Source organism: Branchiostoma lanceolatum, chromosome 6 (assembly GCF_035083965.1).
Source record: "Branchiostoma lanceolatum isolate klBraLanc5 chromosome 6, klBraLanc5.hap2, whole genome shotgun sequence".
NCBI lineage: Eukaryota > Metazoa > Chordata > Leptocardii > Amphioxiformes > Branchiostomatidae > Branchiostoma > Branchiostoma lanceolatum.
Genome location: NC_089727.1, coordinates 3,163,323 through 3,191,246, shown reverse-complemented (window position 1 = coordinate 3,191,246; position 27,924 = coordinate 3,163,323). Strand labels below are relative to the sequence as shown.

The following is a 27,924-nucleotide window of genomic DNA, read 5'->3' as shown; positions in this document are numbered from 1 at the left end:
TTACCCTGCATGTCGTTGATCTGAACACAAAGGAAAAGCTGCTGTTACGGTCATCGCTGCGATGTCTAGCCTAGGATAGTGCGTAATCTGCATATATTTACGTTATATCTTCTCACTTGGATTTTGACATGCCTTTCATAACATAAGTGACATATCTGAAAATGATCAGTTAGTAATTTGCTGTGCCGTCCACACTTCAACTCTATTGGCTCTCTCACAAGCCTCTGTGAAGTGTAAGGGCGCAGTTTAGGACTTCCTTGACCTTAAATATGAACAGACTTTGATATCCCAATAAAGTACGGATATATCATTATCACCAGTACTATGCTATTGTTATTATGTATTGTTTATCCCTTAGCATGATAAGCGTACCTCTATATTTATAATTGTCCATACTTGATTTGATTTGATTTGATTTGTAACGCACACGTGACAGGAAGCGTTGTGCCACCGATTTTAAGGTGAAATAAAGTTCAAAGTTCAAAGTGAGATGCCTACTGTGGTCAGTCATGAGGCGAATTTACCAGCCATGAGGCGTACATACAGATACATGTAAGCAGTGTATTTGAATTCGCTCTAAAAGGAATGTTAAATTACTAACCAACTCTAGTCTAGCACCTGAAAATCTAAACCGAGGGGGAAATGCTTTCACTGACGTGCCCTCAAAGTCAGGAAACTACGCTGAACTTGTTCAACTAGAACAGACCACTCTATTAGTATATAATGAAGAAGTTCTTGTGTACTTACATGTAAGCAGTGTATTTGAATTCGCCATCGAAGGAATGTTAACTTGAGCGCCTGAAAATCCAAACCGACGTGCCCACTCTAAAAAGGACATGATTATGATATCCCTATTTAGTCTTTTTGGCGATCTCCTTCTCCTCATTCCTGATTTTGCGGCAGCGTGAATTGATGAGGGACGTCATCTTTCGCCTGTGGGCCTCTTTTGGTTTTTTAATCATCCATTCTGTTAAAAACATAGAATAATGCGTTAATTATGAAAAAAGATTCAGGGCGGATAATAAAACTAGACAGATTCTCCACGTCTACGATCATACCGCAGTAACTTGCTTGACAGTGTTCAAAGCCACTCAATGTTATTTTGCAAGACCTCTCGTCCTAGATAACATTACGGACTTAACTCTTTTAACATCATTTAAAACAGATTTAAGTAGTATGTGTAGCTCTAAGACTTGTAGTTGGAAACCACAGGTGTCTTTCCGCAATCGCGTCACCATTTCATTATAGCTTATACTTGCACTTATCTATAAGCATCGCAGAGCTTTATACATTAAATAATTATGGAGATAGCAAAATTGATGGAGTGATCGCAAATACCAACATAATCGGTATGTTGATTTATTAAGACTAAACCACTCACTCAAGTATGGCCTCCATCTTGTTTTTTGTCGAGGCAGTTCTCCTCGCCGAGGAATCTGGTGATAGCAGACTGGTACTTTGGCGGTGATTCGGCGAGGTGCTGCTCCGCATATGCCAGCACACCGGGCAGCACCTTCACCTGCCTGGTAGGGTCCCCAATGAAAACTGTGAGTGCACAATAGGTATATACAGGTTTAGGTAACAAATACGGTGTCTGATCATGATCAGAGCAGCGCGTCACAATCACACAGAATCAGAGCAGCGAGACACAATCACACAGAATTACAAACATTATAGTCGACAGTGAATACAGGTTCCATATGCTAAGAAACAAGACAACAGAATACGACTAGTGATCCTTTCCAAAAAAACACTAGCCAGCTGACCATCACTATAGAATTAATGATGTGTCTGTCTTCACACCTCAGGTCTGGGGGACAAATAATTTCGAATATGCAGGTGGTTCCATTTGTGAGATGTGATCCTCCTTTCATGAGAGAAAATTTGCCTAAATAGATGATTAAAATTCGTACCCATTAGCTCTCTGTTTGGAGTTGGAGGGACTGCCTGTGGTGACTGCTGGTCGCTGGGATCCGTCGGCGACAGGGGATGGGTGTTTCTAGGGCTGTGTAGCTAGGTAAGTTGGTAGAATTCTGCTGTGTGATTGAGGTGCCGGGACTTGCAGGAAAGGACAGGTCCTGTCAGTTCACTGAGTCACCATGCGCGGTCTACAGGGCGCCTCTGACAACCTCACCCAAGGCCAATTGTGTGAAATATAAAAAAAGTCCATACTCGTATGCTAAAGGCACTTTCTTCTACTCTGACTTGCAACAAGGAAATGGGACATACATGTATTCAGTTGATGAACATATCAACAAGACTTTGGCCTGCTTTGACAATAACTAATGATTTGGCATAAGGATACTTGCACATGCACATGCAGACAAACCTAAGTCAATTATACATCCAACGAAAAAAAGTTACTTACCACTCAGAGCATACAAGGTCAGAGGGGATAAGGATGAAGGTATTGTTGACTTAATCTGCCTACTTTATGTTTTGTTCAAGACTTTAAGTTTTATTTTGTACGTCTTAACCCACCTACATTATGTTTTGCTCGAGACCTTATGTTTTGTTTACACGACCTAATCTTAAACCAAGCGACAGCATGTTCTTATACTTCTGTTATGACATGTACGGATATATCATTATCACCAGTACTATGCTATTGTTATTATGTATTGTTTATCCCTTAGCATGATAAGCGTACCTCTATATTTATAATTGTCCATACTTGATTTGATTTGATTTGTAACGCACACGTGACAGGAAGCGTTGTGCCACCGATTTTAAGGTGAAATAAAGTTCAAAGTTCAAAGTTGACTGCAGCCTGTAATGTGTTAGCCTCCACTCTCTCAGGTCGGTCAGTCCACCTCAATGTAGTGCTGCTGCACAAATCCAGCCGTACGTGCCTTCCGGCGTGCCTCCGGATTCCTCTCTGCTGCCTGCGCTGCTGCATGATCTGCGCTTTCTAGAGTCTTATTGAAATTCAACATTTGCTGGCATCGTTATACTTCTGCGTGTAACGGAGGACCCCCCTCCAATATACCCCCACAGACACCCCCTGTAATACTTACACAGCGGGAACAGCTCCATTTTACGTCTGGAATCTCTTCCAGCACAAGGCCCAGACAAATGGGATGGTAGACTGGAGGACATGTGTCGCACAGTATGATCTTTCCGCACACGGCACAGAACTTTAAATGGTCGGACCGAAAATAGCCAGAAACATTTATTAAATCTAACAAATTAAAGCCTTAATGAGACAAAGGTAGCAGGGCAATACACAACCAAAATGTTTTTGTTTTTTTCATATAAATAATTCAAGAATGAATAAGATCGAAAAATTGAAGACCTAGTCTGATCCTATCCATAGAGATTTGACATTTTTAAAATTTATTATTACTCTGTCATGTTAAACCATATAGGAACATAAACGATATAGCTAAAGTAAAGACATCTTACTACACCGGTACCCAAGGGTTCTGATTATATATGGATTGGTTTTGTTTTATATTCTTATTCTGTGTCTGAGTGAGGTAACGTTATTGCCAGGGCACACACACACAGTGAGCCTTTAAAGAAGCAGCTCTTTGTATTTATTTGAATGGCAAATGCGCCTTGTATTGGTGTGTTATCAATAGATACAGAGGCACAGTTGAACTAAATGTTGTTTTGAAGCAGAGAAGCTTTGTCATCCTGCGTCCATGTGGTTTCGAGATCTTCTATAACGAGCTCCAACATGTGGTCGCTGAAGTCTGCAGGTGTTAGTGTTGTCCATATACTTACTTAAATTCTCACCTATCAACAGAGTAGGAAAGCACATTGATTACTTACCATCGTACATCCCATCTAGGTCCAAACTCTTTCCATTTCGGTTAATTGATGTACGCTCCTACAAGGCTGGATGATCCTCGCAATAGGAACATTGTGTTTCAGTGGGGCAGATATATTCCAGGTGGGATGGGTTTGAGAATCAGATGTCCTTAGGAAGATCGGCTGGAACAGTCTTCTCTGTATTGATATAGTTGATCATAGCTGATAGCTGGGAATGATCTTTTGGAGGGTAAAGACTGTACTAAGGTGATGTTTCCCCCGGTATTTCCTCACAGGTGTCTTCATCATCTTATTCCTGGTTGGTAGGCGCAGTGTAGGTCGGCCCTTGATTTTGTGTCAGTGTCTGATGAGTCGCAATCATTGATATCCTCAGCATCCTCATGCCTAGTTTCTCCGCGAGGTGCTGGAGGCAGATCTCCCCTCGCACGGATGGTGTTCAGGAAGGATGTTTTTGCCCTGTGTACAAAGTGGAATGTCTTCTCTTTTAGGTTTCTCTTGCCCAGCATCTGGCGTGGGTGCTCCATGCTTTCTGCTCCCTGCCTGGAGGTCGCCTCTCTATCAACGTTCTCATTCTGTGAATAAACCAGCAACTTACATTTGTAACAGCATATGAAAGTAACATGTCTCTTACTGCCAGGCGGCATCGCAAATCACTCAAGAAAAACCGCTGAGTCAAACCGAATATCTCGGGATAATCGCCAAGTCAATCCAAAATCACTCGACAATCCGCCGGAAATCAAAGTTAACTACTCACAAAAGCCACACCACTTGGGCTGACACCTTCACGCAATAAATCATGACATCTTCGGCTACAATATCGCCTCTGCGCGAAGTGGACACACACCTTCTCTCCAAGACACTCAATTCAAACCTTTGCCTGGAACACACCGTCTGGGCTTCAACAAACGTGGTCGCGAGGATTGTGATTTTTTAGTCAATGCCTTTATTCAATTAACAGGCACACATCTTACAAGCTCTTTGCTGTCTTTCTTTCACCAATGTCGATGAGGGCCTGCTTCAAAATCTGTGGAGTAGCTCCACCTACTTTATTATTTTCCCACCTTTCAAGCACTTCCCTTCACCTCTGGTTAAGGTCACGCAATGACGGGGTGGTCTGTATTACTTTGATCTCGCTCGAACCCCAGATTTCGCGCCAAGTCATCCCACTTGTAGCCCAAACCTACACAACTTCTTCCTGGTTGCAAAAGCTATCAGCCAGCGAGCACATTACATGTCAAAAATAGAAGGTAGTGCTACAGGAAGCTCTGCCAATGGAAATTACCATATGGAAATATGGTAAAAAGACACATGATAGATATAATGAATGATTTCATTTATTTACGGCCAAAGACAAAACATACAGTAGCAGCCTACATTGGCTGAAGTGAAGTATGATATACATTTAAAAAAAGTCTAAAAGCAATAAAGATACATACAATACTCAATTTAAAATATATGTGTACTCGTTTACATGCTTTCAGAAAGATGTCCTGCAGCTATCTGCAATATCCACACTTTTCTTCTCTATGAATGTACCATAAAAGCAATGAACCACAAACCAATCAAAAAGTAAGGAAGCAATTAACAAAACATCCAACAACAAACAAACAAACAAGCAAACAGACACGACATGCTTTGTACGATGTACTCCATGGGCGAAAACTTCTGTCTTTGGAAACAAAATTTATGCGCAAAGCGATGTCATCCGTATAATTAAGTGAGCATCTGAAAGGAAAAGTGAACAGGGAACAATAACCATTAATAAGAACGAAACGCATGTTCAACTGACTTTGTTTGGACAAGAAAAAGGAAGGTGAAACATTCAGATGCCTTCCTTGCATGTAAACAGAAATAATGGAATAAAGACAAAACTTACAATAACAATTATAACGCCGAAAACATAATTACTCGTCCCCGACCGTCACCATGAAGGTAATTATGTTATAGACCAACAGAGACAAACTGAACAGGTGGTGGCGGGAGATCGTAGCAGCAAAATACAATTTCTTCCATGATATTTAAACCTACATATTCGTCTGCTCACATCGCCTCTGGTGCTATCGCTGTATGAACGAAGTCCTTATGAGATACATGGGATAGAATTCCTCGGGTAGCGTGATGCACTTCAACTGGCCACAGCCGCTTTGGACGCGCATATACCGCCCCGATCTAGATTGTTGTGGTCCCCTGGATTTGTCAGCTCAGGAAGGTTATGGCAACACACATACTCCCGCACTGTCGCCATTGCTTTACATGAATTGCATCTGCACCATAGTTTCGAGCCGCCAACCCTCCGCCTCGTTACCTCGGCCGTCTCATGCAGCTATTAGTTGTGTGGCGTTCCCAGCGGAGGCTCCGGCAGACTTCTCTCTCAACCATTCTTTAATTCTCCTGAATCATGCTCAAAGGCATATGGCCTGATGCCATTTAGGTCGAACTCGTCTAATTAGGTTCATCAAGATTCCTTGAAGCTACTTTGTAATGAGGCACTTATATTTGTAATATATATATGACATTTGACTGCTTAGCGTCATTAGAATGAGATTACTAGCAGTTTGCGCATGTACAGTATAAGTGTTAGTTACAGTACAGGTACAAATAAATGAAGGGGAATAACGGTAAAGACACTAAGGAACATTTATTAGGAAGCTGGTTTTTTGTTCTTTTATTATTTGAATGTCTCAGTTTTTAAGCAAGTCTTTGTCTTCCCATTGAAAACCTGTTGGAAAAATAGTTTGTTAACTACAAAAATACAAAGCTAAACAAAGTAAAGAAAAAAACCCTCTAAGTATTAACCTCATTTTCTTCTGTCTCTCGTAGAGTCTCCTCAAGTGACTTGTTTTCAGATCTCAGCTGGTCTGTCAGCACTGGGGGGAAGGAAATATATGTAAATGTATAGGCTTAAAGAAATGTTATCAAGATATGGCCCTTTTTGGAGAAAGGTTTCTGGCTAAAAAGACTGAATTCCTGCACACAAGCCCACATAATTTGTGTTTTGGGGCTACAAGTATCTATATATTCTACAACCCAGAAATAAACAGGTGCACATGCACCCACTATTTCGAGCCCTGGATAATCTATCAAAACGATCGCTGACACAGATCGATGAACAACAGTTATTAGGTAATTTTTAGACGTTTATTATGTCTAGAAAAGGGATATGATCATATGAGTACTTACCATCTGTATCGCTTGCCATAGTGTTGATTGAAGTAGCGTCGACACACCGTCAGACAGATTCTTAAATGATATATGAAAATCCAAGTTTAAGACAAGACCTTGGAAAATAGTACTTAGATGGAGAACGTCATTCTATAATTCTGTATATTACAAAAATTGATATGCATGATTGGGACCTCAATAACCAGGACATGCCAAAATACAAATACATCAAAAGGATCTTGATACCTCTGAATGCACAAATATTGAAAGTAACAGTACCCTCGAGAGTGGTGAGCCTCCGTCATGGAGGTAAATATAAGGTTATCAAACGGAGGTCAACTTACAGGCGTCGCATCATCGGAGGAGTCTGTGTCCTCATTGGCAGTGTAGTAAGTAGTATCATCGGTGTCCGTGTCCTCAGGGGCAGTGTAGTACTCACTGTCACTGTCACACTCCGTATCCATCGGTTCTAGGGAGGGAAGAAGCAAATGCATGAGTTGATGAATTGAACAAAACTTGAATGAATCAATGAAATGTAGGAATTTGTGAATGAATCAATGAATCAATGAATGAATGAATGAATGAATTAAGCGTGAATTAAGAATGAATGAACAAGTTAAATGTGATGAAGCTATGCTCTCCTATGGGAGGAATAAAGAAGAAGAAACTGACAGGAAGTTAGTGAAAGTGAGAGAGTGAAAAAGGCATGAACGAAAGATTCTTTCCTATTTGTTATAAAGGTCTTCACTTATATAATATGCTTGCATCTCAAGCACACCTGTTGGATGTTTGAAATACTACCTCATTTGTGCTTTTGTGGAAGGAGCAACAAATAAAAACCCAATAAAACCCTACCCCTAAAAAACTGGACCATCATATTTCTGTGCATCTACCGTATTGTCTCGAATAAAGTACGCACTTTTTAAACATTTCAAAATTCAAAAGGCACCACAAGTCATTGCTAAAGTCAGGGTGCGGACCTTATTTGAGATTCTTGCCCGGACAAATTGGAAAATGACCTCAAACTCAAACCCTTGCTTAATCAAACCAGGAACCCAGCTGCGGTGCAACAATGCATGGCTCAATACCTGCCAATTTGCGAAGTTTGTAACTTGTCGTAGGCAATCTTCAAGTTTGCAGAGACGATGCTGGCAGTGTAAACAAGAGAATCTTTTATGAATCTAAGGAATGGCATTACGTAGAAGTCCTTGATATAAGAAAAATAACCTGGAGATAATAGGAGGAACACCATAAATTTGAATTTATCCTGTTCAAAATGTGTTCAAGATCAGTGGAGAAGGGGTGCATATTTATTTGAGGTTTTTGACTTTACGTTTCAGTTCTGCAAATTTGTCTGGAACTAGACCCAAATCAGGGGTGCGTACTTTAATTGGGGTGCGTACTTTAATCGAGAAAATAAGGTATACTAAGGATTAGGTGCACAGAAAAAAAAGACATTTGGGTGCAAACTTGCATGTTTTTCTTAAAAGAATCTGAACTTTCATGGCTAACTTTGTATGGCAATTTACAGACAACATAGGTAACAATCTAGTTCTATCTAAGAATATTCCTAGTTACTGTAAAACTATATCCAGTATGATCTACGGTAATTGCACCATGGAACTGATACAGACTTAGAGTTGCATGTTTCTATTCTAGGCTTATTGTATTGGTAATAATGTATAGCAGTTCCATCTAAGAACATTTCTGATTACTATTAGGCTACGTCAAGTGGGTGTCAAGTCGTTTCTCCGTCATGCAGTTTCCCTGTCAGGGCAAATTTTCCCCGTCAATGCAGAATTGTTGCAATTCTATGTTGATACAAACAACTATAGTAGAGTAGAGTAGAGTTTCTTCGGCCAGGTAGGAATCGGCTGGTTCCATTTTAGGCCGCTCTTCGCTTTTATGTCACAGTCATTTCCAGTTTGTGGGGGTTGTCTAGAGCTCGGAAGTCAAAGTACACCTTGTGTTTCCGCATGAGCCTGTCCAGCCTCTCCTTGAAACAGTTTATGCTGGGAGAAACCACTACTGTCTCGGGTAGGCTATTCCACCAGGGGATCACCCGGACGCTGAAGAAGTGTGCTCTTCTGTTGGATTTAGATGTTTTCCTCTTTATACGTAAGCTGTGTCCTCTAGTTCTAGTTTCCTCGATCAAGTCGAAAGGGCTTTCCAAGTCGTACACTCCATGGATGAACTTGTATGTGTTGATCAAGTCTCCCCTAATACGTCTGTAGACTAGAGTTGGTAAGTCCAACACTCTAAGTCTCTCCTCATACGTCATATTCCTGAGGCCAGGGACACGTTTTGTTGCCCTCTTTTGAACCTGTTCGAGCTCAAAAGCTAGTTTCCACGAGTATGGTGACCACACTGGTGCCCCGTATTCCAAGTGTGGGCGGATTAGAGATTTGTACAAGAGTAAGAATACTTTTTTGTCAACAAATTCAAAGGTTCTCCACATAAGTCCTGCAACTTGATTGGCTTTGTTGGTTATTGCAGCTACGTGATTACTTCCTTATCTACCATAATACCCAGGTCTTTCTCTAACTGTGTGAAGTTCAAAGATGAACTTGCTTCTTTGTCCGTCATAGTGTATACAAAGTCAGGGTGACCTTTTCCCAACCTAATGACAGTACATTTCATAGGGTGAAAGTTCAGCTGCCAATCTTCTGCCCAGCTTTGTAGTTGATGTAGATCTTTCTGTATGACGGCACAGTCGTTAACCTTTGCTACAGGACGGTAAATTTTCGTATCGTCCGCGAAAAGCTTTAGGTCACTTTGCACAGTCTCGGGTAGATCGTTAACAAACAAGGAGAACAGCACCGGACCCAGCACACTTCCCTGAGGCACGCCACTAGTTACTGCTGCCCAGTCCGATCTTATGCCGTTTACCCGTACCCTCTGTCTTCTCCCTTGTAGGAAGGATTTAATCCACTTCAGAATGTTGCCCGTTATTCCATAACTTTGTACTTTTGCTAGTAATCTCTGGATTGGCACCGAATCGAAGGCCTTACGAAAGTCTAAGTAGACAGCGTCTACTGGCAGGCCTTTGTCTAGCCATTCTGTCCATTTATCCATACATTCCAGCATTTGGGTGGTTGTTGACCTACCAGGTATAAATCCGTGTTGGTGTGTCGTGAAGAGATTATTATGTCGCATATGTTTTACTATGGCATCCCGAACAATACTCTCTAGTACCTTACACACCACTGACATCAAACTGACGGGGCGGTAATTTCCTGGGGTATTCCTAGATCCTTTTTGTGCAGCGGTGTGACGTCGGCAATTTTCCAGTCGTTGGGGATTTTGCCTTCGTTTATGGAATTAGAGTACATTATTTGAAGAGGAGTTGCCAACGTCTCTGCAAGCTCATATAAAAGCCTAGGATGCATATTGTCAGGACCCATTGCTTTGTTAGGGTTGATGTTCTTCAGCCTTTGCTTCACTTCTTCAAGACTAATTTCGACATCTGTTAATTCTTCATCATAATGCCTGGCCGTTGGTTTCGGCATGTGTGCTGTATTTTCGCTTGTAAAACTTGTGACAAAGAATTCATTAAGAACTTTGGCTTTCTCTCGGTCAGTTCTCGCCACTGTTGTTCCTTCCTTCAAGTCAGGGATACCTGAGCGAGTTTTTGATTTGGCGTTTACGTATTTCCAGAAAGGTTTTGCATTAGTTTTGATATTTTTGGCCATCTGTTTCTCGTACTTCTTCACTGCCTTTCTTGCGGCCCATCTAGCCTGATTTCGTGCTTTTGCGTATTTTCTGTAGTCTTCTTGTTTCCTTGTCTCACAGTATTTTTTCCAGTGTTTTTGCTTGTTGTTCAGTTTTGTGTTAACAGCTTTGTTCCGCCATGAGAGCTTTCTTCTTTTGTTTGTCGGCTTCGCTTTTGGTATATTTCTTTCGGCACTCTGTGTAACTAAGTTGGAGAAAACTTCCCAGGTGTTCTCAATGTTCAGATCTTTAAGTGTGTCATGCCAGTCTATTGTAAGATCTTCCTCCATTTGTTTGTAATCACCTTTGTTGTATCTCCGTGACTCTGTCTTTGCTTGTCTTGTCTGAGCATAACAGTTGAAGTTACATCTTAGTACCACATGGTCACTTTTACCAATTGGAGGCTCCATTGTCAATTCACTTATCATACCATGCTCATTTGTAAAAACAAGGTCCAATACATTGCACTCTTGGTTAGTCTGAAATCTAGTAGCACTGTTGACATGTTGGTACAGGTACCCATCACGAGTAGCTTCAAGAAACTTGTGTGCTTCGTTAGTCTTGGAGCTGGTAGTTCCTCCCCCGTCTTTCCATGATATCTCAGGAAAGTTGAAATCCCCCACCATCAAAAGATGTGAGTAACCCAGGGAACATATCTTATAAATCGCATCGTTGACATTTTCATTGTTTTCACTGGAGGAGTTTGGGCTCCTATAAACTCCAACCACCACAAGCTTGTCGTTGTTTTTCAGCTTAATTTCTACCGGCACTAATTCAGAGACCTTTCCACACTGCGGCTCTCTTAGGTTTAGTTCCATAGCTTCAAACTCTGACCTCACATGCACCGATACCCCTCTCACTCCATCTTGTTCTGCGTTGGTGAACAGGTCGTATCCAGTTACATGTAAGTCCATCTTAGTCATTTTGTACCTTGAGTTTTTTGGATTGGTTTCAGTTGTTATGCAGATGTCTGGTTGTACTGAGTCAATCTTTGCCATGAACTCCGCCTTTTTGTTTGTGATACAGTCAATGTTCGTGTACATAATTTGTAACCATTTACTTTTCCCTTTTCCTTCATTTATCTGTCTTCTTCCTGAATGTTTCGTACTATGTGCCTTTTCTTCACGATGTACATCTTCGGGTATGTCCCTCTCACCACGTGTATGAATTCCCCCGTTACTTCCTGTTGTGACCTGTTTTTTGCCTCCTGTACGAGGAGCCTTATCTCTTCTCTCTCCTCTCTACTTAGATCGGCTGTGACACTTATTCGTCTTAACTTCTCTTCCGCCTTCTTCAACTTCGGAAGTCTATTTAGAATAATAGCTCTATCTTCCTTCCTTTCCAATACTATCTTAAGTGGTCGACCTTTCTTAGTGCTTGTGTCTTTCTTTCCCAGTCTGTACAGTTCTTTAAACTTCACGTCCACTTCTAGATGGTCATTGAAAAGTTTTTCTATAAATTCCATATCGTGTTCCTTCCTTTTGTCTGCTTGCTCAACTTCCTCTACATTGTGTACGATTAGATTGTAACTCCTTTTCTCTTGTTCATCTACTGCTTTTCTTTGTTCGGTTAGAGCCTCTTTCAGAATTTCCGCAAACTTTGTCGTCTTTGATTTTCTTTTTGTGACCGTTATCCAGGGCCCCTGTTCAGAGTCCCCCTCAGGAGCATCGCTATTTCCCCTTTTGTCCTCTTCTGAGACCTCCCCACTGCCTTGTGTGTCTCCCTCTAAGTCTTCCCTGATCACAATGGCCCTCCCCACCTGTTGTAGTTGTTTCTTCTGGTCTTCTTTGACAGTGTCTATCTTGCTTTCTAGTGATGTTACTTTCTTCTCGATTGCAACTAATTTTTCCATGAAGTTAGGTGCACTTTCTGGGTCCCCTTCTTTAGTTGTGAAGCAAATCCGAACCTTCAACTTGCAGGTTTCGCAGAACCAACAGACATCATCTCTCTGTAGCTTTGTCAATGCTTTGAACTCTTGCTGTGTTAGGCTTGTGCACGACAGGCAAAAGTGGCTATTGCACCCGTCACATGTTAACACTTGGCATCCCTCATCATCTTTCAAAATATTACGACATTTCTTACAAGTCCACTCCTCTGTATCTCCCCTACTATTTACTTGATTTGTGCATCCCCCGGCTACTTTCTTCTTTGTTTTCATCTTCCTGGGCGGGGTTACCACCCGTTCTTCATTCATATCTACTTGTAAGTCTATTCAGTATGTAAAGTAAGGATACTTGCGCTTCTATTGTCCGTCTTTCCTCCGATTCTGTGAGTCTTCACCCTTTCTTGTTGCGGCTGACCGTTTCCTACTGGGCTTTTCCCGCCCTGGGAGTCTTGCTCTTGCTTAAAAACTTGTTTTGTGTCCGTTTTGAAACTACTCGACCGTACTCGGTTCTGCAACGTCCTGGCTGCCGTTCCCCCTTGCTGCTACGTCCTGGTAGCCTCTACTCTACTCTCCTCTATCCTCTTCTGCTACGCCTGGTAGCCTTTATCCTCTTCTGCTACGCCTGGTAGCCTTTACACTCTTCTGCTACGCCTGGTAGCCTTTATTCTCTTCTGCTACGCCTGGTAGCCTTTATCCTCTTCTGCTACGCCTGGTAGCCTTTCTCAGCCGGGGCTTTTCCCGCCCGGGGAATTTTCCGCTTCTGGCCTCCGACTGTCAGGGCTTTTCCTGCCCGGGAATCTTTCCGCTTCAGGTTGTCCCCGGGTATGGGCTCCTTGATCCGTAAAATCAGATAAATTCAGGTGAAAAGAGCCGGGGGAGAATTTGTCCGCGGCGGTTCGATAAAATTTTCAAGATGGCGGCGGGGGATGTTAGCACATGTCCCTGGCCAAAACGTTCGTCAAATACTCAATTTTCCAAAAACCTATCTAAAAACTTGATAAAAAACACCCTAATACTATAATTTACTAAAAGAACTTGAGATGGAATCAATTTGGAGCTAAAAACTAGACAAAAACGGTAAAAAATATAGTCAGTAGCCGAGAGCAGTTCCAGACACGTCTTCCTTCGTCAACCACGCATGCACACTTCAATTTGTGTAATATCCGACTTTTACAGTATCAGTTTATTTTTATTCTTGATGAATTTTGTTGATTTTCAAGCCGACAAATGCATAAATATGCCTCCAAAAACTGGCGAGTTACGATGAATATCAGGACAAGTCGGCACCACCAAGTCGGCATCAAGCCCCAGAACTGACATATATCAGCAAACTTGTTGAGAGAAATAAACCATGTTTAACTGCCAAACATTTCATCTCAAATTCTCAACTTTGCAGGTCACTCGTCACTGCATCAAAAATGACAAACAAAATAGCGTTGCAGCGCAGCGCCAGCCTGCAAGATTTTTCGGGCTTTGTCAAGTTTAAGACTTGGGGAAATACAATAACGGCTGTATGGAGTTTTGATTCTTAAATTCTTATTTCCACAAATATTACACAAACTAGCAAGTGGAATACCTAAGGGTGTCCTCAGTTCCACCAGAAGGCGATTAATTGCTGAGCGACCAGAATTGGATTTGTGAATAAAACCCCTGATTTCAACATTAAATATCATACTTGAAAAAGTTGACTACTAGTTAGTTTCCTGTGCCCGTCGGGAAGGCCAAAGCTGTGGTTCTGTCCATCACAATTAGCGGTTCAACCAATGAGAGAGTGACTGCATGTCCGTCAAATATTTGCATTTTTATGTTTTAATTTTGCATTTGTACGTTTTGACGGTGGTGGGCGGGGCTATGGTATCGGTCTAATTACACTAGGTGCGCAAAACTAAAAGATCACCAAATTGAATGTAGTTTATTTTTGTGCCGCTTTTGAGCACTTTTGATAAGAAATATGCACGCAAATGTGGCAAACAGTGGCATTAAATGTCAATTTCATAAAGATTACAACAACTAGAATACTAGAATATTTCCAGTTTTCAAGCCTCATAAAATGCTCTGGGTGCCTTTTAACTATGTAGTCCCTATGAAGGCGAAATACAGTGTTCTGCGACATTGACATACAAGCAAAGTAGTAAAACCTGTAACTGGGATGAAAATTTTTTTTCTACATACCGGATTTCTGGGGCCTCTCCTGGGTGGGATCACATTCCTGGGTGGGATCACATTCCTGGGTGGGATCACATTCCTGGGTGGGATCACATTCCTGGGTGGGATCACATTCCTGGGTGGGATCACATTCCTGGGTGGGATCACATTCCTGGGTGGGATCACATTCCTGGGTGGGATCACATTCCTGGGTGGGATCACATTCCTGGGTGGGATGACAGCCCGGCCTCTCCTTGGCGCGATGAAAGGGCCTCGCCTGGGCACAGTCCCCTGCCCACAGGCTCCTGATTCCTCCATGCTTCTTGCCTGTTATAGGGGGAAGGATAAAGGCATGGTATTCTAAGGTAAAGCAGTCGTTCTCCATTCATGTCAAACCTCATACTTTGATAATCAGGGACGTCCTCTTCAATGGGACGTAAAACTGGAGGCCCCATGTTTGGGGAGAACCTCACCTCGGGGAATGTAGTCGTGGTGAGAGCGTAATGTTTTTGATCAATGCAGAAGCGGGAGGTGCCGCATTAGCAGCAGATGCATGTGTAAAGCAAGGTGCGTATATCTGTGACAGCTTTCCCACTGTGTTTATAGCTGCAGGCATTACAGCTGCTTCAATCTTTTGTAATAAACTTCAAAGGAATAAAGTTTTTTCCTGGCCCCTAACAATCTCTCTCTCTCTATCCAATTTAACGTCTTTTGTTCCCCATCATCTGGGGGTTAGACGTGCTCGCACATGAATGGGGAAGCCCCAGACCTCCTCATCAAGTGCAAGTCCTTTTTTGTAGCAAGAGTTTTTACGGCTGGATGCCCTTCCTAACGCCAACCCAAACCCTACTGCTGGGCTCAGGACATGGGAAATGTATCCTTTCCCAAGGGCACAACGTCTGGGTGCAAGTCCGGAAATGTCTGGGTACTCCACTGGGGATTGAACCTGGGTCTTATTGGTTCATAGCCGGATGCTCTGCCACTGTGCTACACAGACGCTAATGCGTTCCTCAATTTGACATTCCTTTACCTTCTTCCTCCCCGCTGTGTTCTCCTGGGCCGGCCTCTTTCTCTTCTTCCTGTTGTTGTCGTTGGTGTCCTCCTCCTCCGAATCACTCAGCTCCTGTAATGAATATGATAAGCTATGTTGATGTTTTGAAAATCTCAAAGTGGGGTATTGTTTGAATTCAAATTTTTATCAGTAGTAACCCCATGTTAAATCTACCAATTGAGTGCTTGTAGAGGTTGGGATCTTGTTCCATTGCCGTGAACTTGTCCCTTAAAGTAGGCCATATTTAGGCTATGTTTTATGCTTTGAAAATGTCAAAAAGGGATGTTGTTTGAATTCAATCTTTTGCTAAAAAAATGTTACTCCATGTATTGTGTGAGGGGAGATCCACAGTACTCTGGAAGCTGGGCGAAATGCTAATGATCCGCACCGAGATAGCAATATAGGGTTTTTCTTTTTACCACTAGGGGATCCGCTAGTGGATCCAAATCTACAGGGCCGATTTTTCCAACAAAGAGCTATCTACCACTGAAATATCATGACCATAGCATGTTCAAATAAGAGATCTCTAAAGTGAAAGTTCCCATGCAGTACCATAGAAAGTCACTAGCTATAGGGGGCCCAAAAGCCAATCATTTCAAGGTCTCACAAAGACCTACCCACCTACCAAATATGACGACAATCTATCTAGGCATTCTTGAGTTATCGTCCCGTTGACTTTCACATTCCTGTACAATTTCTAGAATTCTTGCAAACTGCACACAATATATCTACCATTAAGATAGCCCCTGAGGCGTCGCCAAAATGCCTCTAGTGAGCAGGGGAAAACACTATCCAAAGTGTAATACCGGAAATCACAAGAATCATCGGAAGACAATATAGCTTTATCGTCATAAAGAATTTAAATAAAAACACTACTTTAAAAAGATTCAATACTTAACGTAGTGCTAAATATTATTTCTGAACATTGTCCAAAATATGGCCTACTTTAGGGGACAAATACACAGCAACACCATCCGAACTTCTATAATCATGCATTTGATAGATAACACATGAGGCACTTCTGTACTGCTAAAGATTTGAATTCAAATAACATCCTAATTGGACATTATCAAAGCTTTACACATAAGTGCATATTGCTATAGGCTTCACATATATATGACCTACTTTTAGGGACAAGTGCACAGCATCGAAACAAGACCCCAACGTCTACAAGCACTCAATTGATAGACTATACATGGGATTACTTCTAGTAGAAATTTGTACTAAAACAACATCCCACTTTGACATTTTCAAAACATCAACATAGCCCAAAATGTCAATTTCTGCACATATTAAAAAATGGCCTACTTTTAGGGACAACTTCACGGCAATGAAACAAGACCCCAACCTCTACAAGCACTCAATTGATGGCAATACATGGGGTCACTACTGGGATTCAAATTTGAATTCAAACAATACCCCACTTTGAGATTGTCAAAGCATAAAACACAGCCCAAAATGCCTATTTCTGCACATGTTCAAAAAATGGCCTACTTTTAGGGACAAGTTCACGAAAACGGAACAAGACCCCAACCTCTACAAGCACTCGTTTGATAGACAATACATAAGGTTACCTTTGACATGAAGTTAAGTTAGATCAGTGTTCTACCTTTTCAGATATTGCATCTTGAATATGGCTCAAAATCATATTTTACGTCAAACATGAAAAATGACCTACTTCTGAGGGCAACTACGTGACAACCAAATAAGACCCCAAACTTTGCAAGCATGCAATTGATAGCAAATATAATCATGTACATAAGGTTTGAATTTGAAGCAAAAAACATCACCATCTTTGTACTTACAGCGCTACAAAGTGGGGCAAATATTACGTTTTTTGAAAAGCCTAAAACACTGTATTGTTTTCAGGCAGCCCAAGCACTTCAAGTTGACTTTCTTAAAAGTTTGAAGCTACCTTAGAAAAGCTCAAGAGTTATTCTTTTTAGTTTCGTTTTTATTTTTCCCTAATATTCAAGCATGTGCTCGTAATATTGTCCTAAAGTAAGCCAGTTTTCGACATGCCCAAATGAGGGAAAATGGCCCCAAAACTTGTTAGGCCTGTTGCCATGGCAACAATTGGTTTTGAGAAGAAAGAAAGCTATTTTGAGAGGTTGTGGGCCAAGTACTATCACTGTGCAAAATATGAGCCAAATCTATTTTTTGACCCCTGCCACCATTGTTTGATCCTTACAGACATTTGCTCTTAAGGGCCCATATGATATCAATATCCTCAGATTTTTTCATGACCACTTACACTGTATACTAGTCCTATACCACCAAATAATTTTAACCCTATCTAGACCCCCCCTCATAACTTCCAAACGGCATGGTGTATGATCAAATTTTCAGGGGGTGATATTAAAGCATGTAAATGAATATCAATCACTATCCATAATAAGCCTGGATTATTTGGCGAAGATAATGTGTTCGCCAAACTCTAGTATTCACATATTTTATATATTGCACTCTCAAGTGAAACATTCCAATGCTGTTAGTACCTTGTGCGCACTATAGATTTTGAAGCATCAAAGGTTCTGAGCTTTTGGGTACAGTGTTCTGTGACATTGACATCCAAGCAAAGTAGCAAAACCGGTAACTGGGATGAAAATATTTTTTTGTACATACACGTGCGCGACGGGCCCTGACGTTCCGGTCTGGGCCTCTGCCTCCGCCTCTCCTGTCGCCGCCACCTCTGTCGCCGCCGTTCCTGTTGCGGCCAAAGAATCCAGCGCCTCTGAATCCTGGTACTTGGCCAAATCCGCATGCACCGGTCTGCAATAGGGGAAAGATGTACCATAAAGGCATGGTATTAGGTAAAGCAGTCATTCTCCGTCCATGTCAAACCTCATACTATGATAATTAGGGACGTGAGCTTCCATGGGACGTAAAACTGGAAGCCCCAGGTTTGAGGAGAACCACAGGTCGGGCGGGTAAGTTGTGGTGAGATCCTAATGTTTTCGATCCATGCAGAAGCAGGAGGCGCCGCATAGCACTAACTTTATGGTGGGCAGGTGTGTCCCCGTTGCTGACAAGCAGCAGATGCACATGTAAAGCAAGGCGCGTATATCTGTGACAGGTTTCCCACTCACATTGACTGTAAGGGTATTATGAAGTTTCTGCATAAATTATGCAAACGAGGTCCTCATTAGCATAATTTATGGCCAGGTTTTCTGACCTTTTTTAATGGTACCTACATCTCAGATATGACATTCGTAGCTTTTATGGTAAGGAAAATACGAGTTCATGCACAAATTATGCATAAATTATGCAAACAAGGTCCTCAATAGCATAATTCACGACCAGGTGTGTTCACCTTTCCTAAAAGTACCTACATCTCAAATATAATGTCTGCAGCTTTTACGGCGAGGGAAATACAAGTTTCTGCATATTTTATGCAAATGAGGTCCTCATTAGCATAATTCATGTCCAGGTTCTTTTACCTTTCCTAAATGTACCTACATCTTAAATAAAACATCCGCAGCTTTAACGGTAATTAACATACACGTTTATGCAAAAATTATGCAAATGAGGTCCTCATTAGCATATTCCATGGCCAGGTGTGTTCACCTTTCCTAAAGGTACCTACATCTCAAATATGACATCTGCAGTTTTTACGGTAAAGGAAATACAAGTTTCTGCATAAATTATGCAAATGAGGTCCTCATTAGCATAATTTATGGCCTGGTGCATTCACCTTTCCTAATGGTAACTACATCTTAAGGATGTAACTACACCTGTAATACCATTTAGTAGACCTACCACCTCACATCTACTTGGTTTTTGGCAGAAGAAAGAAGAAGAAAGAAGAAGAAGAACAGGCAAGCAAAAACAGTATATCCCCCTTCCCACTGGAAGCGGAATATAATGAGTTTCAAACACAAGACAGTTTGTATCATGGAAGCGACGAAACTCTTCACTAGTGGACTTTGTGTACTAGTTGGCAAGTGTTACTTTACAAGCTCCTTGCACTTGAGTGCTCGAGCTGTTTTCTTTTTGATTTCATGTTCCTCTTAAGCATGCACGCAGCCTGAACACAGTGGAAAATTTGTCACAGATATACAATGTACATACCCTGCTTTACACATGCCATGTCTGTCCATCAAGTCCTGTTTTTGACGGAGGTGTTCGAGGTAGAATGGGGAGTTCTATATGTTCTGTATGGTGTTAAACAGGAATGGTCCATTGTCACCTGCTTCGAAAATTTGTCCCATTGAGTAAATCTCAACTGCGGCTTGAAAAATCAAAGAAGATCGGAACCTTGAATTTTGTTGATGTGAAGTATATATAAGGTTCTTTCACAGGCTCAAGGTGTCACTGTCTTAACTCAGACATGGGCCGTGCGTAGTTGAAGCTATTATAAGTTACTCATGTACGCCTGAGTCATTAGAACTATAGTAGACCGATCCCAAAGCCACGCCCTCTTTTCTATCTTGAACACCTCCGTCAAAAACAGGGCTAATGACGGACTTGCCGCTGCAGCCAGGTTGTTGATAATGTCGAGTGACTTTCATTAAGTTTTATGGCTCTAAAACACTTTCAAAGCGGGTCAAAGAAAACTGCTCTGAATTCCTTCTTGAAGGCTGTATCCATCGAATAGAGTTGTTTTAGGAGGGGGTGCACGTAATTGCATTGAAAGCATAACGTTTTCAGTCAATACTGAAGCGGTAGGTGCTGCATAGTGTTACCTTGTAGTTGGGCATCAACTCCTAGATTTGACAAGCAGCCGATGCAAGTGTAAAACAGTACGTATATCTCTAACAGGGTTCCCACTGTTCTGACTTTTGATATTACACAAAAGCTGCATGTTCTTCTGTAACTAAGAATTCAAATGCCCTTCTTTTACTTCCCTGTTCACAGTTAAGTTAATCACTATCACACACCAGTACGGAAGAGGCAAAACTATACGCTAGCGGACGTTGTAGTAGCTGCCAATGTGACAAGCTCGCTCCCATCAAGTGCCTGACGTGTCTTTTTCCATTCATTTGTGTCCTAAGCATACATGCAACCATTACAGGGAAAAACCAGTGTCTCAGATATACACAATCTGCTTTACACGAGCCATGCACTGTTTTTGACGGAGGTGTTCTAAATAGAACGGGGGGGGGGGGGGTGGGGGGTACTAAGCATTCAATCTGGTTTTCGACAGGATCAGTCTATTGTGTTAAATCATCCTTTAGAGTTGTGTCCTGTATGTCATTGACTGCTTTGTATATTTGTGGGATGATTAACAAGGCTCATTACATATTTTTTTTTAAATTCACTCAATTTCAGAGCTGATTTTGTATTGATACTACAGGGCTCTTACAGTAACCTTAAAACCACAAATCAAACCACAAATCTTATATTATTATGGAAAATATTTTGCCACTAACAGCAGTTTAAAGTTTAAATTTTTTCTTGACCACTATCTTAAGACAGCCATGCATAAATGGATACATTTCTATATAACAATGCAACTCAATAAGACATTACCCTGTTGGGTCTCTCCTCCTCCTCCTCCGATGAGCTCTGTAATGAATATGATAAGATCATATCAGTAACTAATTTCTTATTGCTCAACAACAGTGGCCCCTTCTCTCTGAAAGGAGGAGGAACGCACGCCTCACCTTCTTCTACTAACTTAGTTAACAACCATATTGATATAGACACTGACAGTTTACTCGAACCAGCTCAGGTGCGCACCCGGGAGACCCACCACCTAAGTTTCAAACTACCTACGCCAGGACTGATACATTCAAACACGCTACTTTTTCACAAATACATTTTTCTACAATCTATAGATGAATCTATACTCAGTCTGATATTTTGCTGTGGATGGGTAAACATATACCAAATCTTGATACCGGCGTCATTGTTGGCAATCTTGAATGTTGCAATGCACATAATGAAGGGATACTGATAGTTGGCAGAATGTTGATTTTTGCCGCCGAAGTTCAACAACTAGCAGTCTTTTGAAGCTCGACTTGATCAGCCCTAACAGTTGAACAAGAGCAATAGCACTGACCAATAGCAGGCTGCTGTTGCTGGTGCTGAGGCGTCGTGGCATGTGGTCTGGGTCTGGCCGCCTCATTCGCTCTGGCGTCTCCAGCACCTGAAATTCCTGAAATTCATTCGGCATCTCTCTCACGTTCATTCAATAACATTTCAGAGCAGATTTTGTATTGATACTAAAGGGCTTAGAGTAACCTTTTAAAGTTACCATAGATCTTGAAATGCTTACTGTGGTTTTATTTTTGGGGTGAAATCTCCACTGCAAATATAATTTGACCATTAATGCCATTTCATTCCCTGTCAGAAAAATGAGAACTGATATATAGAAAATCCAAGCCCTAATAGACTGATCCTGACTGTCCATCACAATAAGCTGTTCAACCAATGAGAGAGTGACTGCATGTCCATCTGATATTTGTAAACTCAATTTGACATTACCTCCTCACTCGACTCCTCTGAAGAGCTGGACATCCTCTGTAATGAATATGATAAGCTCATATCAGTAAGTTTCTAATTGCTCAACACCATTGCATACAACTGACAAGGCATTTTGTAACCCCGAAAATCCTTAATTTGCCGGTATGACCGTACCCAGCAGTATGCCTGCTGCCGCACGGCACCGCCGTGCACAGAACAATGGCATCATGGCTAGCCAATCAGACTGGGCTGGCGCCATGGGTTTCTGGGAACTGCTATTAAATAAACTATCATTATGGTTAGCGTTAATGCATTGGAAATGCCATTTTTCTGACCATAGATATATTATTCATCATATATTTGTCTCCCAGTATTGTTGACATGTGTTCCTATTTTCATCTGCTTCTTACCGTACTCACTCAGATATCGTACTCCCGGGTTTGCTTCTTACTAATGCTATAGCAAAAATCAGACGATAAACGTGTAAAACCTTCCATTAAAACGACTAAGACGTATCTGCAGTGTAATGCAACTTTTGTTAGCATCCTGATACTTTGCTAGGGTTTCTGTTTGCGGACGAAAGACGTTAGCGGAGTGTCTTGACTTGAAGAATTATAAACTCTTTGAAAAATCACTGCCCGGCCGATGGGTGTGTCCCAGTCTGTACGCTGCGATTGACCCGCTGGTGGTGCGCGTGTCGTTGGCATGGCAACGCGGTGTGGGAACCACTCCATGCGCGAAGTGTATCATGACCACACTGGCATAAACAAGACCAGATTACGGCATAAGGAATCTTCGAATGATGCTTCACCCCGTTCTCTGACTTATATAAAAGAAGGAAGCCATGAGCTCTACTGTTTCATTTTCGCTGCAGGTGGCCTAATCATGAATTCCTCAAGCCCGAGTATATAATTCCCCCCATTTCACTTGCCACCACCTAAGTTTCAAACTACCTACGCCAGGACTGATACATTCAAACACGCTACTTTTTCACAAATACATTTTTCTACAATCTATAGATGAATCTATTCTCAGTCTGATATTTTGCTGTGGATGGGTAAACATATACCAAATCTTGATACCAGTCATTGTTGGCAATCTTGAATGTTACAATGCACATAATGAAGGGATACTGATAGTTGGCAGAATGTTGATTTTTGCCGCCGAAGTTCAACAACTAGCAGTCTTTTGAAGCTCGACTTGATCAGCCCTAACAGTTGAACAAGAGCAATAGCACTGACCAATAGCAGGCTGCTGTTGCTGGTGCTGAGGCGTCGTGGCATGTGGTCTGCGTCTGGCCGCCTCATTCTCTCTGGCGTCTCCAGGACCTGCAATTCATGAAATTCATAACTCATAACTCATAACTGTTTATTCAAATTGCATAGCAGCCATGACATCGCTGAATTGCACAATAAGTTACAAATTCATGTACACATTAAACATTCATATACATATTAAAAACGGCATAGACGGTTACAGTTAAAGTTACTTAGTTCGTGGGTTTGTCCGTTAAGTGTCAGAGGCATTCAAACACGGCAGTTACAGATCCTGATTACTGAGGCTTATTGCCTGAAATAGAAAAGAGTTTTTCAGTCTCTCAGCTCTGAACTTTGGTGTGGAGAAGTGGTGTTGGTTCCTCAGGGACCGTCGGGTGTTCTGGTGTCCGTCGTTCGGAACCATGGAGTGCAGGGGGTGGCTGACATTCCTCATTTGCATAAAGAGTGTTTTTGCTGCTGACTTTCAGACTTTAACCCCTGGCATCCCACATTCAACTTCAAAACAACTTCAAAACAAATCCATTCAGCATCTCTCTCACGTTCATTCAATAACATTTCAGAGCAGATTTTGTATTGATACTAAAGGGCTTAGAGTAACCTTTTAAAGTTACCATAGATCTTGAAATGCTTACTGTGGTTTTATTTTTGGGGTGAAATCTCCACTGCAAATATAATTTGACCATTAATGCCATTTCATTCCCTGTCAGAAAAATGAGAACTGATATATAGAAAATCCAAGCCCTAATAGACTGATCCTGACTGTCCATCACAATAAGCTGTTCAACCAATGAGAGAGTGACTGCATGTCCATCTGATATTTGTAAACTCAATTTGACATTACCTCCTCACTCGACTCCTCTGAAGAGCTGGACATCCGCTGTAATGAATATGATAAGCTCATATCAGTAAGTTTCTAATTCCTCAACACCATTGCATACAACTGACAAGGCATTTTGTAACCCCGAAAATCCTTAATTTGCCGGTATGACCGTACCCAGCAGTATGCCTGCTGCCGCACGGCACCGCCGTGCACAGAACAATGGCATCATGGCTAGCCAATCAGACTGGGCTGGCGCCATGGGTTTCTGGGAACTGCTATTAAATAAACTATCATTATGGTTAGCGTTAATGCATTGGAAATGCCATTTTTCTGACCATAGATATATTATTCATCATATATTTGTCTCCCAGTATTGTTGACATGTGTTCCTATTTTCATCTGCTTCTTACCGTACTCACTCAGATATCGTACTCCCGGGTTTGCTTCTTACTGATGCTATAGCAAAAATCAGACGATAAACGTGTAAAACCTTCCATTAAAACGACTAAGACGTATCTGCAGTGTAATGCAACTTTTGTTAGCATCCTGATACTTTGCTAGGGTTTCTGTTTGCGGACGAAAGACGTTAGCGGAGTGTCTTGACTTGAAGAATTATAAACTCTTTGAAAAATCACTGCCCGGCCGATGGGTGTGTCCCAGTCTGTACGCTGCGATTGACCCGCTGGTGGTGCGCGTGTCGTTGGCATGGCAACGCGGTGTGGGAACCACTCCATGCACGAAGTGTATCATGACCACACTGGCATAAACAAGACCAGATTATGGCATAAGGAATCTTCGAATGATGCTTCACCCCGTTCTCTGACTTATATAAAAGAAGGAAGCCATGAGCTCTACTGTTTCATTTTCGCTGCAGGTGGCCTAATCATGAATTCCTCAAGCCCGAGTATATAATTCCCCCCATTTCACTTGGGCGGCTCATTGCCACTGCTCTGCAACCAAGCAATTTGACAGAGCACTCAGCAAATTTCAAGCCTTAGGATAGAAAAGAAATCTTTTTATGCTTTGTGTGTTTTTCTATTGTTAGAAGAGTCATACTTTAACTTATTCCAATTATGAAGTCAAGTTTTTTGCAATTCAAGGTTGCAGCACATTATTGCCGAGTGGAATGGGGGCCCTAACAGTTGAACAAGAGCAAAAGCACTGACCAGATGCCAGCTCTCCTGCGCCTCCGTCTCCTCCTCCGAGCTGGACATCCGCTGTAATGAATATAATAAGCTCATATCAGTAAGTTTCTAATTCCTCAACACCATTGCATACAACTGACAAGGCATTTTGTAACCCCGAAAATCCTTAATTTGCCGGTATGACCGTACCCAGCAGTATGCCTGCTGCCGCACGGCACCGCCGTGCACAGAACAATGGCATCATGGCTAGCCAATCAGACTGGGCTGGCGCCATGGGTTTCTGGGAACTGCTATTAAATAAACTATCATTATGGTTAGCGTTAATGCATTGGAAATGCCATTTTTCTGACCATAGATATATTATTCATCATATATTTGTCTCCCAGTATTGTTGACATGTGTTCCTATTTTCATCTGCTTCTTACCGTACTCACTCAGATATCGTACTCCCGGGTTTGCTTCTTACTGATGCTATAGCAAAAATCAGACGATAAACGTGTAAAACCTTCCATTAAAACGACTAAGACGTATCTGCAGTGTAATGCAACTTTTGTTAGCATCCTGATACTTTGCTAGGGTTTCTGTTTGCGGACGAAAGACGTTAGCGGAGTGTTTTGACTTGAAAAATTATAAACTCTTTGAAAAATCACTGCCCGGCCGATGGGTGTGTCCCAGTCTGTACGCTGCGATTGACCCGCTGGTGGTGCGCGTGTCGTTGGCATGGCAACGCGGTGTGGGAACCACTCCATGCACGAAGTGTATCATGACCACACTGGCATAAACAAGACCAGATTATGGCATAAGGAATCTTCGAATGATGCTTCACGCCGTTCTCTGACTTATATAAAAGAAGGAAGCCATGAGCTCTACTGTTTCATTTTCGCTGCAGGTGGCCTAATCATGAATTCCTCAAGCCCGAGTATATAATTCCCCCCATTTCACTTGGGCGGCTCATTGCCACTGCTCTGCAACCAAGCAATTTGACAGAGCACTCAGCAAATTTCAAGCCTTAGGATAGAAAAGAAATCTTTTTATGCTTTGTGTGTTTCTCTATTGTTAGAAGAGTCATACTTTAACTTATTCAAATTATGAAGTCAAGTTTTTTGCAATTCAAGGTTGCAGCACATTATTGCCGAGTGGAATGGGGGCCCTAACAGTTGAACAAGAGCAAAAGCACTGACCAGATGCCAGCTCTCCTGCGCCTCCGTCTCCTCCTCCGAGCTGGACATCCGCTGTAATGAATATAATAAGCTCATATCAGTAAGTTTCTAATTGCTCAACACCATTGCATACAACTGACAAGGCATTTTGTAACCCCGAAAATCCTTAATTTGCCGGTATGACCGTACCCAGCAGTATGCCTGCTGCCGCACGGCACCGCCGTGCACAGAACAATGGCATCATGGCTAGCCAATCAGACTGGGCTGGCGCCATGGGTTTCTGGGAACTGCTATTAAATAAACTATCATTATGGTTAGCGTTAATGCATTGGAAATGCCATTTTTCTGACCATAGATATATTATTCATCATATATTTGTCTCCCAGTATTGTTGACATGTGTTCCTATTTTCATCTGCTTCTTACCGTACTCACTCAGATATCGTACTCCCGGGTTTGCTTCTTACTGATGCTATAGCAAAAATCAGACGATAAACGTGTAAAACCTTCCATTAAAACGACTAAGACGTATCTGCAGTGTAATGCAACTTTTGTTAGCATCCTGATACTTTGCTAGGGTTTCTGTTTGCGGACGAAAGACGTTAGCGGAGTGTCTTGACTTGAAGAATTATAAACTCTTTGAAAAATCACTGCCCGGCCGATGGGTGTGTCCCAGTCTGTACGCTGCGATTGACCCGCTGGTGGTGCGCGTGTCGTTGGCATGGCAACGCGGTGTGGGAACCACTCCATGCACGAAGTGTATCATGACCACACTGGCATAAACAAGACCAGATTATGGCATAAGGAATCTTCGAATGATGCTTCACCCCGTTCTCTGACTTATATAAAAGAAGGAAGCCATGAGCTCTACTGTTTCATTTTCGCTGCAGGTGGCCTAATCATGAATTCCTCAAGCCCGAGTATATAATTCCCCCCATTTCACTTGGGCGGCTCATTGCCACTGCTCTGCAACCAAGCAATTTGACAGAGCACTCAGCAAATTTCAAGCCTTAGGATAGAAAAGAAATCTTTTTATGCTTTGTGTGTTTCTCTATTGTTAGAAGAGTCATACTTTAACTTATTCCAATTATGAAGTCAAGTTTTTTGCAATTCAAGGTTGCAGCACATTATTGCCGAGTGGAATGGGGGCCCTAACAGTTGAACAAGAGCAAAAGCACTGACCAGATGCCAGCTGTCCTCCGCCGACGACTCGTCTGACGAGCTGGACATCCTCTGTAATGAATATAATAAGCTCATATCAGTAAGTTTCTAATTGCTCAACACTGTTTACATCGGGGATAGAAGTTTAGTGGCGAGTGTTTTGCAAGAATCATCTTACCGCGCATAGGAGCCGCTGCACGGTATTTTCCATTACAATGAACAG

General features: G+C 41.9%; 1 protein-coding gene across 1 annotated transcript in view; it reads right to left on the bottom strand.

The window, feature by feature from the left end:
* Window positions 1-5,126: 5,126 nt before the first annotated feature.
* Window positions 5,127-27,924, bottom strand: part of LOC136436176 (uncharacterized) — a 68,787-nt gene continuing 45,989 nt past the window's right edge. The window contains exons 5-7 of the mRNA XM_066429955.1: window positions 7,284-7,408; window positions 6,958-7,017; window positions 5,127-6,644 (exon numbers count right to left, since the gene is read on the bottom strand). Of these exons, the coding sequence (XP_066286052.1) occupies window positions 6,620-6,644; window positions 6,958-7,017; window positions 7,284-7,408 (210 nt within the window). The 3' untranslated portion in view covers window positions 5,127-6,619. The remainder of the gene's footprint in view (window positions 6,645-6,957; window positions 7,018-7,283; window positions 7,409-27,924) is intronic.